At 33.7% G+C, this 13,913-nt stretch overlaps 1 protein-coding gene across 1 annotated transcript in view; it reads left to right on the top strand.

Annotated features, from left to right (window-relative positions):
- Positions 1-13,439, top strand: part of Antxr2 (ANTXR cell adhesion molecule 2) — a 150,913-nt gene extending 137,474 nt beyond the window's left edge. The window contains exon 17 of the mRNA XM_004848004.4: positions 11,519-13,439. Within this exon, the coding sequence (XP_004848061.1) occupies positions 11,519-11,557 (39 nt within the window). The 3' untranslated portion in view covers positions 11,558-13,439. The remainder of the gene's footprint in view (positions 1-11,518) is intronic.
- The last annotated feature ends 474 nt before the right edge of the window (positions 13,440-13,913 follow it).

Genomic DNA, 13,913 nt, shown 5'->3' with positions numbered 1-13,913 from the left:
TTGCAACTATACATGTTTTCAGCAGTTTCAAGTCCTATGGACCAACAAGCAAACTATGCTTTGTACATTAAGGCAACTTAATACATTTTAATTTTTACTTAATTAGTATTTTAAAACAGTAACATCATTACATCTCTACTTAGGCAAATATAACTGAGTAATAAAATGTTTAAAACTTTGAAAATTTATACTTTTCATTTTGTTGGGCTTAATTGTATCTCTAGAGATGGCTTAATATTTCCATAATTGCTTTTAAACTCTTGTTAGTTGATGCACATTATTTAGATTAGGAATGCTTATGTTAATTAAAAGAAAAAATTAATGTACATTTAGTGTCTCTTTAGATGGTAAACAAGTAGTTTATATTTACTGCTGTTGTACATGCACTGATCAGTGAAATGACCCTGGGTCACAGTGGCATCTATCTCTGCAATATAAATCTCTGTGCCTATGTGTGAAGCACTTACTACACTTAAAAGCAGTGTTGCCTTCCTGCTATTATTGGCCTAATTTTAGTATATTAAATAAATTAAGGTATTGGTTGAAGTTTTGTTCTTCACTGTGTAAATTCAACAATAAATAGAGTCATTTGGCTGCTGCCTTAGTTTAGAATGTAGAAGAATAATATAAATAGTTTTAATTCATATTAATGATATGTTATTTTAAAAGCATATATTATTTTATATCATACATCTACATATTAATCTATAATAAATATTGAAGATTAAATCCTGATTTTGGAAATTTAAATGTCCGTCTTGTTAGTAAATATAAAAATGACAGCAATTGTTTAAAATTGATTTTATCAAGTATGATATAAATATCTAAAGCATAAGCTTGTTGTCCCTAAGTTTAATATATTTGTACATCTTCTTGTAGGACTACTTTTCTGGAAGGTATTCACTAAAAACTTGCTGTGCTGAATGAAAATAGAATCCCTGTAACTAACTTGCCTGTTAAACTTGTGGAAAAATCTTTCATAAAAACTGCTTGTTATGCTCAACACTTTTAGCCATCAGAGAAATGCAGTTGCAAACTTTTTTGAGTTTCCATCTCATGCTCATCAGAAAAATGATAGTCAGGATGTGGAGTTTTAAGAACCCTTATACACTGGTCAGTAGGAATGTAAATTAGTACAGTCATTATAAAGAAAATAGGAAGAGTCTTCAAAAAACTAAGGATTGATCTACCATATGATGCAACTCTCCCATATCTGGATATGTAACAGAGGGAAATGAAGTCCACATACAAAAGAAATACCATAAAATATTAATTTAAAAAGTGTAAAGTTAAGTTTTTAATATTTGTTTTTCTTTGAAAAAATTTGCTAAGTAATCAGTATTTATCTCAGAATATCTAGGAAGTTAATTGTCTGGCAAATGATCAAAAGAACTGTGGCTACTTTTAAGTAGAGATAGTTAATAAAATTAGTATCCTTTGAGCACGGGCAGAATTCATCAACATATTTTATTTAACTTTTTGACTAGGAGAACATATGTTGTTTAAGGATCCCAAAAATGAGGCTTTAACTTTTAGACAAGTGACTTGGCCAAGGCCAACTCATTGCATTGCTAAGACCATATACATTTAGGAAAATTTCTCAACAAATATTTTTCAATGTTAATAATGTGTAAGCATTCAGGATTTCTCTGAACTGTGCCCAAAGCAATATGATAAAGCAAATGGATTCTCTCTCAATGTCTGATTTTTCAGGATTAATACATGTATTCCATGCAGATTTTTTTGCCCTGTCATGTTAACATCCAAGATTAAAATTTAGGGTCTAGAAATACTCTAGAAAACATTAGTATTTTCATGCCTTCATTCTTTCCCACTGAATAAATTAATTATTCTGTTTTCCACTACTCAGTGGTGGTATTATGTGGCGCTCAATTGAATTTTTCTAAAATTTTTCTATATGCATAATTTGAATATGAATTGATTTTCATTTGGCCATTATTTGACATAATGGTTGGAGTTTGAGTTTTTCACTTTGCTTTTTTGTACATGTGAATCTTTAAAATTTGAAAGGTAGGCTTCTTAACATCTAGCTCAATCTGCTATAAAAGAGAGGGGATCCTGATATTAACTGTAATAATGCTTTTTTAAAAGAATTTTTATCAGTACATGTTTCTGACATGTAATAAACACATTCATTGTGGGGAGTTGTTATAGGTACATATCATATCTTAATCCTTTTTACTTTCCACTCTCCTTTCTCCTGTGTTCCTCCATCTCTAGATCCCCTTTCCATCTGTGAAAGATCTACCTCCCTGTTTCCTTTCATCTATCTTTTATTTTGCTCTTTAAATAATTTATACTTTGGGTTTCTCATATCATAGAAATCATGTGATATTTAAACTTGTGTGACTGATTTATATCATATAAGTATTATAGTCTCAAGTTGCATTCATTTTCCTACACATAGCTCAAATTTATCCTTATTTAGACAGAGTACAACTCCACTGCATCTATCACATTTTCTTAATCCATTTATCTGTTGATGTACATATAGAATGCTTCTAAGACATCAATTGTGTGTTGTGCTGCTATAAGCTTGAAAATGCATGTATCAATATGATATGATATCTTTAACTCTTTTGGGAAGATACCCAAAGGTTTATAATAATTGCACAAGGCTTTGTATGATAGGACCTATGTTTCTTTGCAGGACTGTGGCTGGCCTCTGTGACCTCATCTTCCACTTTCTCCATTATTCATTCTGCTCCTGCCATACCGTACTGTTTTCCTGCAGATATTACAGAGATACTATCATTCCAGTGTCTTTACACTTGCTGGTTTTTCTACTAGAAGTATTCTTCAAAGGATAGTCAAAGTCTCATTGAAATCTGAATTTTTGATTAAATGTCACCTGTACACTTTTACAAAATTACACTCCTCCAGCACTTTTCCAACACCCCTCATTATACTCTGTACTCTCTTACCCTAACTCAGATTTAGGTTATTTTGCCATCTATTATCTATAAGATGTTCCAGGTTCATCTTTTACATTTTCTGCCACAAGTCTGGACTCATCTCCAATGAGTCCTATATATCATTAGTGGATAATTGTATTTGACAAACATATTTGGGTGCTGGAAGTGTTAACTGTTCCTGGGTTGGGATTGCTCATAGGCCTTTTCAGCAAGTAGAAGTACCAAATTCAATAGTTTGGAGAAAAATAAAGAGTTTGTGGTATATTTTAAGTTTAAATTGAGCACTGAAAGGTTTTACTGAATGTCTTTAAATTTATAACTGTATCTCTTTAACATGAAATTTGGAGATTAGTATTGATGTACTTGTTTACACTAATAATTAAATACCAGTAAAATTAAGACTGATCTGTTCTTTTACTGCCTTATCTCTTGATCAAATTTTATACTTTATATACAGACAAAACACTGTATTAAATCACTTGAAATAGTTCTCTTATGTATATGGTTTTGTGTCCAGTTCATTTCCAACCCTTAAGTCTACTGTTACTTATTTCACTTTGCCATATATACTCTTTATTGTTCTACTATTTTGTTCCTCTTCTTCTGTCCTCTCTTGGGTTAATACAGTATTTTTGTTGCCATTGTTTTATCTGTTCTCTTGTGTTTTTAAGAAACTTTTCTATTGCTTTTTAATGGTGGCTTTAGGGATAACAATATTTAACTTTTGATAGTCTACCATCAGATGGCATAATTTCTGTTTTTCTTTTTTCTGCTGTGTGCTCTATAATAAAGAATTAAATGAAAATATTTTTATATGAAATCTGTGTTGGTGCTCCTAAAATATGTAGATAAGGAATACATTTAAGAAGTACTAAAAGACTGAGAATAAGATATTCAGTAAAGTCATGCTATTATTATTATTATTTTTTATTTCAGTGACAGTGTCTTAAATATTCTTTTAAATAGTTATATGTTATACTTATTTAGTTATGAATTTACTTCCTGTTTCTCTTTGTTTTTTGTTTTTGTTTTTATTCTGCAGATCTGGGCTTCCCATTAGTACCTCCCTTCAGTCTCAAAATCTTTTAGCACACATTGATGTTGGAGGGTACTGAAAAGAAATTACCTTAGCTTTTTTTCAACCTGAAAATGTCTTTATTTTGCTCACATTTTTGTAGAATATTTTCTCTTAATATTGAAATCTTTGTTGACCTTTTTCCCCCATTTAGCATTTAAGAAAGTTCCATTGTCTGGTATCCTCCATTGTTTCTAATGAAAAGTCTGCTGTATACTTTTTACAATTTCTCTGTATATTTGAGGATAGGAGTTGGAGAATAGGCAGAGATATATGTTTTTATGATATTCTTTGATTTCCAATAGTTTTGCTACATTTCTTGGTTTTCTATGCATTTATCTTGGTTGGGGTTCAGTGAGTTTGTTTGATCTGTAAATCCATGTCTTCCATCAATTCCTGTAAGTTCTCAACAATTATTTTCAAGTATTTTGTCTGACTCATTTTTTTTCCTTTGCTTATAAGAAGCTAAATATGGCAACTATTAAGTATTGTCCCACAGATTTAATATTTTGGGGGAGGTTTTTTTCCTTCTTTGTTTTTCCATTTTGAAAATTTCTGAACCTTCATGTTAGTAAGTCTTTTTTCCTATGTGCTCAGGCTACTTTTACACCAGTTAAATACGTTCTTTATTTTTGATGTTGCATTTTTGCTACATAGCTTTTCCAATTGATTGTTTCTTAAAATTTCTTATTTATAATTTCAGTAGTTTTGCTGAAATACCTAATACCTTTATGTACACTATCCACATTTCTTACTAGATTTCAAAACATTTTTGCAATAATTATTTAAAAGTCCTTGTCTCCTAAATGCAATATCTGGGCCTTATGAATTGGTTATGTTTTCTGGTATTTATGTGACATATTTTCCTACTTCTTTTTGTGTACCATATTTATAATTTGATGCTACACATTGTAACCTATGTCTCTCCATGTCTGTCTGTCTGTCTGTCTGTCTGTCTATGGAGAGATTAACCTGCGTAATATTTACCCCTATACAAGTATATACAACTTTCTCTTTTATGTTGATAATCTATAGTGGAGCTGGATCTGGGTTTTGTTGAAGTATTAGTTTTACTAAGTAAAGCTAAAATTAGCTTCGACAATTTTGAAGACAGGATCAAAAATTCCTTTCAGTAGAGCTTTGTCTCTCTTTCCCTTACTGCTCATCTGTGGGGTACACTGAGATGTAGGGAAAAATCATTTTGCTCCATAACTACCATAGCCTCCTTAAGCCCCACAGCCAGATTGTGGTGCTTTGGAAAATTTGTCTCCATACTGATTTTCTATCTGCAGCCTTAGATTGGCCACTGCCTTGGAAACTGAGAAGGTCATGAGCTTTGAAGCAATTTTTCTCAGCTTTTCACCCAGATCTTATCAGGCTGCTCCTCTGTGTGTGGGAAGGCTGTAGGTCCACAGAGCCATTTTCTTCATTACTCTTGCCATGTTGAAAAACTGAGTGGAATACTTATTTTTCCTTGGGGGAGAGACTCTGTGCGCCTTTGGAGAAGGAAATAATTCTTTATCTTTCTGGTTCATCATTATTTGGAATTATATTTCAGCTCCTCGCCTTTAACTAACTACTTCCTTCATTTCAATAAAAGACTCATGCATTGTGGGGAGCTCTTTCTCCACATCAGCTTTATTGGCATGCTCAATGCTTTTGGCAAGCTTCTACTTTGTGCTTAGTGAAATCTGATTTAGTTGTAAGCACTTTTAAATTAGGTAAACATTTACATGTTTATATTTAGTAGCATGTAATGAAATATATTGAAAATTATTTCATTTATAGCGTATCTGTTCCACTTTGTGTTCTCTCTCCACCTAGGGATAACCAATTTTGTTTTTAAGAAAATTACTTTTGCTTTTTAAAAATATCTAAACACATAGTAAGGCCACTATATTTCCCTCATTTGTAATATAAATGATAGTATAATAGGTACACTTTGTACACCTTGATAAATTGAATTTTTCCCTTAATAATCCTCATCATTCCTCTACAGTGGTATATAAAGATCTTTCTAATAGCCTTTCACTACTTATAATGCAACTAACAAAATTAATGTTAAAGAGCTAATAAGATATACGTAATTATGTTTTAATTATGTCTGTATCTATGTATGTCTAATCTGTCTTTAGGGCCTCAACTTCCCATTGTAATTTATTAGAAAGCTCAAAATAAGGTCATGCCAACAGTGATTTCCACAGAAATGTCAAAATTATATCTATACAATATAGATACATATCTTGGTTATAATTAATAACTTAAAGAATCAATTCATATCTGATTATGAGCTATGATTTGTGTTTCATTTATTGCCAATTACATGCTTAAATTCCAAGAAACATTAAGAAATATTTGCAAAATATTTAGGAATATGAGTGGAGTCGCTAAAATATTGCAGCTATTATGATAGAATGAAGAAACAAAACAAGAAGGAAATTGAAGGTAAAAATTGTAGGAACTTGGCAGTTCCTTTCTTGACATCAGGTGAGTATCCATTTGGTGCCCTGTCTTCTCTTAAAATAGGACATGTATAGGGTAAGCTTCCATTAGAAAAAAAGATTGTGTGGAATTATGTTTCAGCTCAAAATCTTGCAGTTTTATTTAGAGCAAAGGCTAGCCCAGATCCATTATAAACCGAGAAAAAGGAAATAGTATGTACCTTCTTTTCAGTCTTGTATGTTCAGTTGCTAGAGAAAATCTCTACTCAAGAAACTGATTGTGTTCTCACATCTGTCTTTATAATAGTGATTTCTAGGACCTCTGGGTTTGTTTCTGTGTTCATGTCTTATGTATCTGCACTTCGTGTGCAATTTTAAATTTGAAACTTTACTATTGCACAGACCATGAAGGTTTACTAACCTCTTTATAGAAGTAGAGATATAAATAAATCAGCTGTCTGTGTTTGAAAATTCTAAACTAAAGTGCAGTTGTTTGCTTCAGCTTGTCAATGGATATTTATGAGGGGAGCATAATCCTATAACAGTTATAGCAGTGAAATACATCCTGTACAGATAGCTAGTAAAGGAGTTCACAAGCATTAATGCCAGTGGAATTTTAATGCTCAAGAGATGGGAGTCATGGCAGTTGCTCTGGTTAATGCTGCTCTTACTGACCACAGTAAAAATAAGGGAGTGAAACCAGTTTTAAAATTCTCAACACAGCTAGGATCTCATTAGTTTAACCTACTTACATTGCCTTGTTTTCAACTCTTATTTTAGATAACTGTGAGTAATAGTATAATATCAGACATTTTCCTCTGGGGTATCTCCTTTCACTTCCTACTTATTGTGAGGCCCAAGAGGTGGTCTTGCCAGCAACAATTTATGTGAAAATGTCAGTAAGTTTTGAACTGTAACATATTAATTATTGCCTGAAAAATCACATAAGTGAAGTTAAAGCTGATAAACTGTGATTGTGAGTTTAGCCTTGTTTTGAACAAGATTTGATTTGTGCTTTATATTTTTGGTACATTTTTATCTTTCTTTTACTGAGGGAAAGTTTATTGTAATAGAGTGAGATTTGTTTGAAAGATCTATTGGAAATTTCAATACATTTCCAGTTTGTAAGAATTCATACTGTATTTGTGTTTTTCTGTCAGAAAATGAAAATGTAGTTAAGTTTTTGGTCTTTAGAGTTACAGGATTTATTCTTATAAAAGAACTTTTGAGAATAGTAAGTTTCAACATCTTTACATATTTAAACTTTATCTTCATGTTATCTATGTTAATTTAGTTCAGATTAAGTGAAATCATCATTTGACATCAGCTATATGCAGAATATTTCCTTAAGTTATACCTCAGTGAAAAAGGCAACATAGAAAAGTACACTTGACACAGCCCCTTTGTATAAGGCAGAGCTTGAGGCAACACTTTTATAAGAAGACTTTAGAGGTTAAGATGAATTTTGATATTCGTTATGGTCGAGAAAGTTGAGAATTAAGAAATAAATATGTAATAATTTATATTTACTTGTACTTAGTTTACTTCTAAAGAAGTACTAAGACAATAAAACCTCAGAGTAATAAAACTAGAGCAATAATCATAGGTCAAAGTCACAGCACAGCCATGAGAAAGTGTGCCCTAAGGAAGACAAAGGCTATTAAAACATGTTATAAAGATGAGACTCCTGCAAGTCAAGGGATAAAGATAAAAATGTTGAGTTATATAGTTGCCATTATATAATAAAATGAAAGCATATGAGTTTTCTAATAGAAATAAACTTTTTCTCAGCTCTGAACTGGCATGTGAATTGATCCCTTAATATCAGTGTCATTAATAGCAATTTTCCAAAATGCAAAATTCTCTTTATATGACTAAAAGTCCTACAGACTCTTCCTATAACAAAAAGTTAAAATGATAATATTACATCATCCTAGATTGATGAACACATTTATAAGAGAAGTAAAGAAACCAAGTCAAGGTACATAAAGTTTACTAGTGATCTGACTTAAGGTAGGCATGTAAATATCTGGATGAAATCATATGAAATAATGTTTTTAGCATAGAAAAAATATTATAGAGTACATAATTGCTACTCTAAAAGGTCAGTGACAGTAGAGCTCCTTAGTCCAAACAGGCTTTAGAGGGCTGCCCCTTTCTTGTGCTTCATCCTAGCCGTGGCAGCCTGTAAGTCACCTATGGAAATTCACATCCTACAGTATGAAAATACCACTGACATACAGAAATAGGTGTCTAGCATTTCACTTATAGTTTTCCTATCTTAGTTACTTCATCTTCCTTGGGACAAAATCCCAGACACCCACAAGTTAAATGAGAGGTCTATTTTTGGCTTCCATCATACTTGGTATGATGGAAGGGCCTGTGTGGAGGAAAGCAGCTCAGTCATGTCAGTCAGGAAGCAGACAGAAAGGAAGAACTAGAAAGGGGATACACCCTTCAAGGTCATGCACCCAGTGACATGTCCCTTCAGACCAGGCTCCATCTCCTAAGAAAAAAGTCAGCTACAGCACCTTGTAATCTAGTCACATTCCAAAAACTGCACCTATGAGGGGATGAGGCTTTGGGGGGGCATTTTGTTATAAACCATAACACTCCCTCTCAAAAAGGGTTTTTCTAGTTGATCTGGAGAGAAAGGTGCCTAAGGTATTCTATGTTGTTAATTAGCTAGAGAGATAGATGGTGAGATACAGGGTATTAGGTTAGAAAGTTTAGTGTGATATAAACATTGAAGACCCCTCTCTTATGAGCTGGTCTGGATATAGACTGTACCTGTTTGCCAACAGGTACTTGCACATTTATACAGAAACACATTTTAAAAATTAGTTGTGAACTTACCAAAAGCTTAAACAGCCATTTCCTTGAAATTCCTAGAATTTTGTGACATAAAATATTTGAATTATCACAATTTCTAAATTGCTTCCCATGTATTTGGTTGTAACCTACAGTCCATAGACCCTATTCATGCTGCTTGTGTTTAATTTCTTCTTTTCTTTCTTTACTTATTTATGGCACTGGGGATTGAACCCAGGGCCTTTTCATTGAGCTACATCCCCAGCCCTTATATTGTTTATTTTGAGACAGAGTCTCACTAAATTGCTGAGTTGCCCAGGGTGAGATCAAACTGGAATTCTCCTTTCTAAGCCTCCCAGAGTGCTGGAATTTTAGGTGTGCACCACCACCCCTGGCTAATTTATTTAAATATTTAAGAAATTCTACTTGCAGTAATTATGTCATGCAAAATGAATAAATTTAATGATGATTCAAATGCATCCAAGGAGTGCTGTATTCCCAAGGCATAAGAACGGAATCTGATGTAATCCAAATCATTTTAAACTAATGAGGTCTTAAGATATTAATTCAATTTTATATTGAATTACAAACAATTACAAAATGTTGTAATTGGTACAGTCTATGATTCCGTTATTTATAAAGTAATTGGTTAGACTGATTGCCTAATTAAGTAGATAGTATGTGTGCTGCCCAATTGAATAAATAGTAAGGATTCTGCCTAATTGAAGAAGTAGTATGGGTGCTGTCTAATGGATCACATTGGAAGTATATTTAGATTTTACCTACAATTGCATATTAGAGCATTTTAATTCAAAGTTATTTAGAAAAATATTGAATTAAAAATTCAGGAAAAAGAAAATTCAACATTACTTATATTAATAATTATGATTTATAATGTTATATTTTCCTCTATTGTCTTATGACACCTGAGTTCAGAGACATTAAACCCAAACTGTAGAATGAAATTTGTAATGGTAGTAATAGTATTGCCTCCAAAATTATTTATAAGACATAATTTGATGGATGTTTGCCTTTTAGTTAAAGCAAATAGAAAAATCAATGCTCTATTTTTCATTTATGCGCTTCCTTTACTTCATTAATTTCTTAAATTTCAAAATGTATCCAGCAGTTATGTTTAAAAGGAAGGCGGACAAAAAAATCATCCTTTTATCTTCCACGCTTTCTTTTTTTTTGAACTCGGGACCTTGCGCTTATGAAGCAGGCGGCGGAACCACTGAGCTGAATCCCCGCCTCCATGCTTTCTTCTTCAACAATATTTCTTATTTCTTTTCAAATTTGCCATGGTTTGGATCTTTAAAACAAATTTGATTCACACTTACGGGAGAAGAAAGAGAAGAAAATCTGAAATGGTTTGAGAGCAGATGCTATAAGAAATTGAAAAAATCTCAATAGGATGAGAATCCTGATCCTAAACTAGAAAAAAGTATCCTAACTTTTGATGGGGTAAGGACTGTGGACAAGATTCATGTTGTGCCATGGATCACCAGTGTCATACCCAGGAGAGGAAAGGAGGGCATCCTTTATCAGTAATTGGAAATTTTGTTTTTAAATCATTCTTGGATTATTTATATCCAGAGAAGGACGTCTATACAACTTTCACTGAAATGTTAAGAAATTGGACCGGCAGGGTCTCTTTGGAAATGTGTAATTGGAGTAAATAGTCATTATTTGGAAAGAACACATCATGCTGGTGTGCAGCTGTGGATAGCAGTGGTAGATGTGATTAAGAAGAAAGGCTGGCTACTGCAAAAGCCTTTGATGAAATAGAATAAAAAAGATGGCATCACTTTCCATTCTCCTGATTTCTTATCCTCGGCCTCTACTTTGTCTTAAATGTGCTCCTCATGTATACATGTTAGGAGCACCAGTCTGCATAAGAGAATATTTACATTTTAATTAATTAGAGGAAGAATTAGATAGTGATGACTTTGATATTTTGGTTGCTATGATAGTTGTGCTCTACTTAAGATAGTAGGAACAAAGTTCTAGTTCTATAATGTTTTCTCCATGTGAACTTTACCACAGCATCATGTAGGTGCACTAATCTGATGCTTTGACTCATGTAACCATCATGCTTGGATCCAAGGGAAAAAATGTATGATTTTGTGTCTCATGTGAGTCTTGTTCTTTACTTGGGTAATCATTTTTATTTTATAATCCAAAATCTGGGTGTTCTCATGCTTTTTAAAAATAATTGCTGCACTATTTCAATAAGGATTTTTTTCTTTCTTCAGGGTCGGTGTATAAACTTCTCCAGAGTTCCATCTCAGTAAGAAGAAAGCAATAGGACCAAGATGGTACGAAGATGCCATGCTTTTACAGTGCTGATTTCCAACCAAATGAAAAAAGTCAAGTGCATTTCAAATGCTCTTAAAAGAGCAGTTTCATTCCTCTCCATCGGGAAATGTTTTCTTTGCTTTCTGCTTTACTTGCACCAAACGTTTTTAAACACTTGTTCTGCTATCTACAAGGGAAGTGATAATACCCAATAGTGACTTATGACTCTTGACTCTGAAAATAGAGGATGTTAATCTGCATGCCATGACTTATACAAGAAAGTTTGTTTGAATGTGTAGAAGAAGAAAAGGCAGCAACACCAACATTGTGAAGATGGTGTCAAAACAGAGACAATAAAATAACCAACCATGTTGGGTCTTTGATGGAGACGAAAGTCTTTAACGTGTGAAGGTGGCACTTGTGTGTCTGTGTGGCAAGGTCTTTAGGCATAGGCAGAGTATGAAAATTCCCACCAGGCTAAGAAAATAATGGAGTCCATTGCCTTACAGCTATGTCAGATTGCAAAATCCTTTCAAGTCTCCAATCACAGTGAGCCTTACGGGAAGTTTCTCACTAGAAAATCTTGTCATTCTAACACTGAAAAGTATACAAGCATGACAAAATGTAGACAGGATGCCTCAAGGTATTGGTAGCAAGAAGGATTTTACCCTTTAGTTTTCGAAGACACCTTTCTTTCATTATGCACTTGGGACAAGAAAATTAATAGAGCGTTATTCCACAGGAAGACAGCCTCTAACCAAAGATCTGGAGTGGAGTTTAAGGGATTCATGATTTGAGACCTTGTCCCTGAGCCTGTTGGACTTCCCCCCTTTGCCTGTGTGCAGGATGTAGTAGTGCATAAAGCATTAATATCTGTAAACATACCTAGGAGTTTGTTTTGCTTTTAATTTAAAGGAAGCAGTAACCACAAAGCTTCCGCTCAGGGTTTTTTGTTTTTTTTTTCTTTCAAGTCTCCAAGGGCTCCAGCGTCACAAGCCAGCAACTCTCTTTGCATGAAAATTTCAAAGTTTAATTAATATAATTAAAGGCAACAGCAAGCAGCAGCCTGTGAAGATTTTGCTCATCTTTTTTTATGCCTTTTGACATTGAATGACCTATTACTGTATGCGCATTACTTGGATTTTGAGGAGCACTCTACCTTGGTTATGATTCAATACAGGAAAAAGGCCTCCTTTCTTCAATGTATAAATTAAATTTCCAGGAGGGTCGCCATCAAAAACCATTGACATTGTATGTATTATAATTTTTTAGAAAAACCACCATCGTGTCACGTCGATGGTGCCAAATTATGTTAGCGTGAGCTGAGGCACTGTAGGGGAGGAAGAAGGCAGCAGCTGAAGAAAACAGCGCAAATGATCTAGTCACTTTCGATACTGTACTTCAGATACGAAACGGATATTCAACTCGAAACCTGACAAAGCGTGCCTGCTTTGATGTGAACTGGTATAGACAATGACCAGTGGCCGGGTCAGTGGGATGTCTCTCTGTGAGCACAAAGGCTTATCAAATGACACTAAAAATAAGTTCAGCAACCATCACATCGGGAGGAAGAAGACGAACATTTCATGTTTGGCGGGCATGTGAGTGCACAAGATGGAAAGAACGATTTGGATCTTCCTGGTATAATTATCCCCATTGTGCTCTTAAGAGAAACTTCAAAGGACGGGAATGATTCTGTTGGTTGGTGTCCAGGTTTCTGACACTGCTCCAAGAAGCCTTGTGCACACACACACACACACACACACAAACACATATATTCGCTAGCTTGAATCTTTTGCTCAAGTTTATTTATGTCACTGGCTGGCTGGACCCAACGTGATGTGTCCACATATTCATAAATAAAATTTTTACCTGTGACTGTGTTATTATTTTCTTTAAGTCTGCAGAAAGCTCATGCCTTCTTTGACTATACAGTCGTCCTGGTTAGTTTCAGGAATGGAACTGTATTCAGTTGCAAAGTAACCAACATGTTCACAGATGATACTATTGGCAGAATCTGTGTAAGCCATACAATATGGAAGCCTGATACAGCACACCCAACACTTTTTGCAATGAGTTCTTGTAGACATTTTTTCTATATTTGCATCTGGAACAGGTCCTATTGCTACTTTCTTAAATGATCACTTCATTTCTGATTAGTGCATACCCAATGATGTTATTTTAAGAGCACCAAGGTTCTTACAGAAAGTGAGGCTGTGTTTGTTTAGTAGTTATTGTAAATTTCTCAAGTATCGTAGCACACTTGTACTTTGCTACATGAGTAATGTAAATTAACTTTGGCCTTTAAATGGCAAAATAGCTGTATGGAAATGTGTAATGCAAATTACAAAT

This window comes from Heterocephalus glaber, unplaced genomic scaffold, assembly GCF_053883595.1.
Source record: "Heterocephalus glaber isolate CG9 unplaced genomic scaffold, H.glaber_assembly_v1.0 deba00001454, whole genome shotgun sequence".
Classification (NCBI taxonomy): Eukaryota; Metazoa; Chordata; class Mammalia; order Rodentia; family Bathyergidae; genus Heterocephalus; species Heterocephalus glaber.
This window is presented reverse-complemented; position numbering and strand designations above follow the sequence as displayed.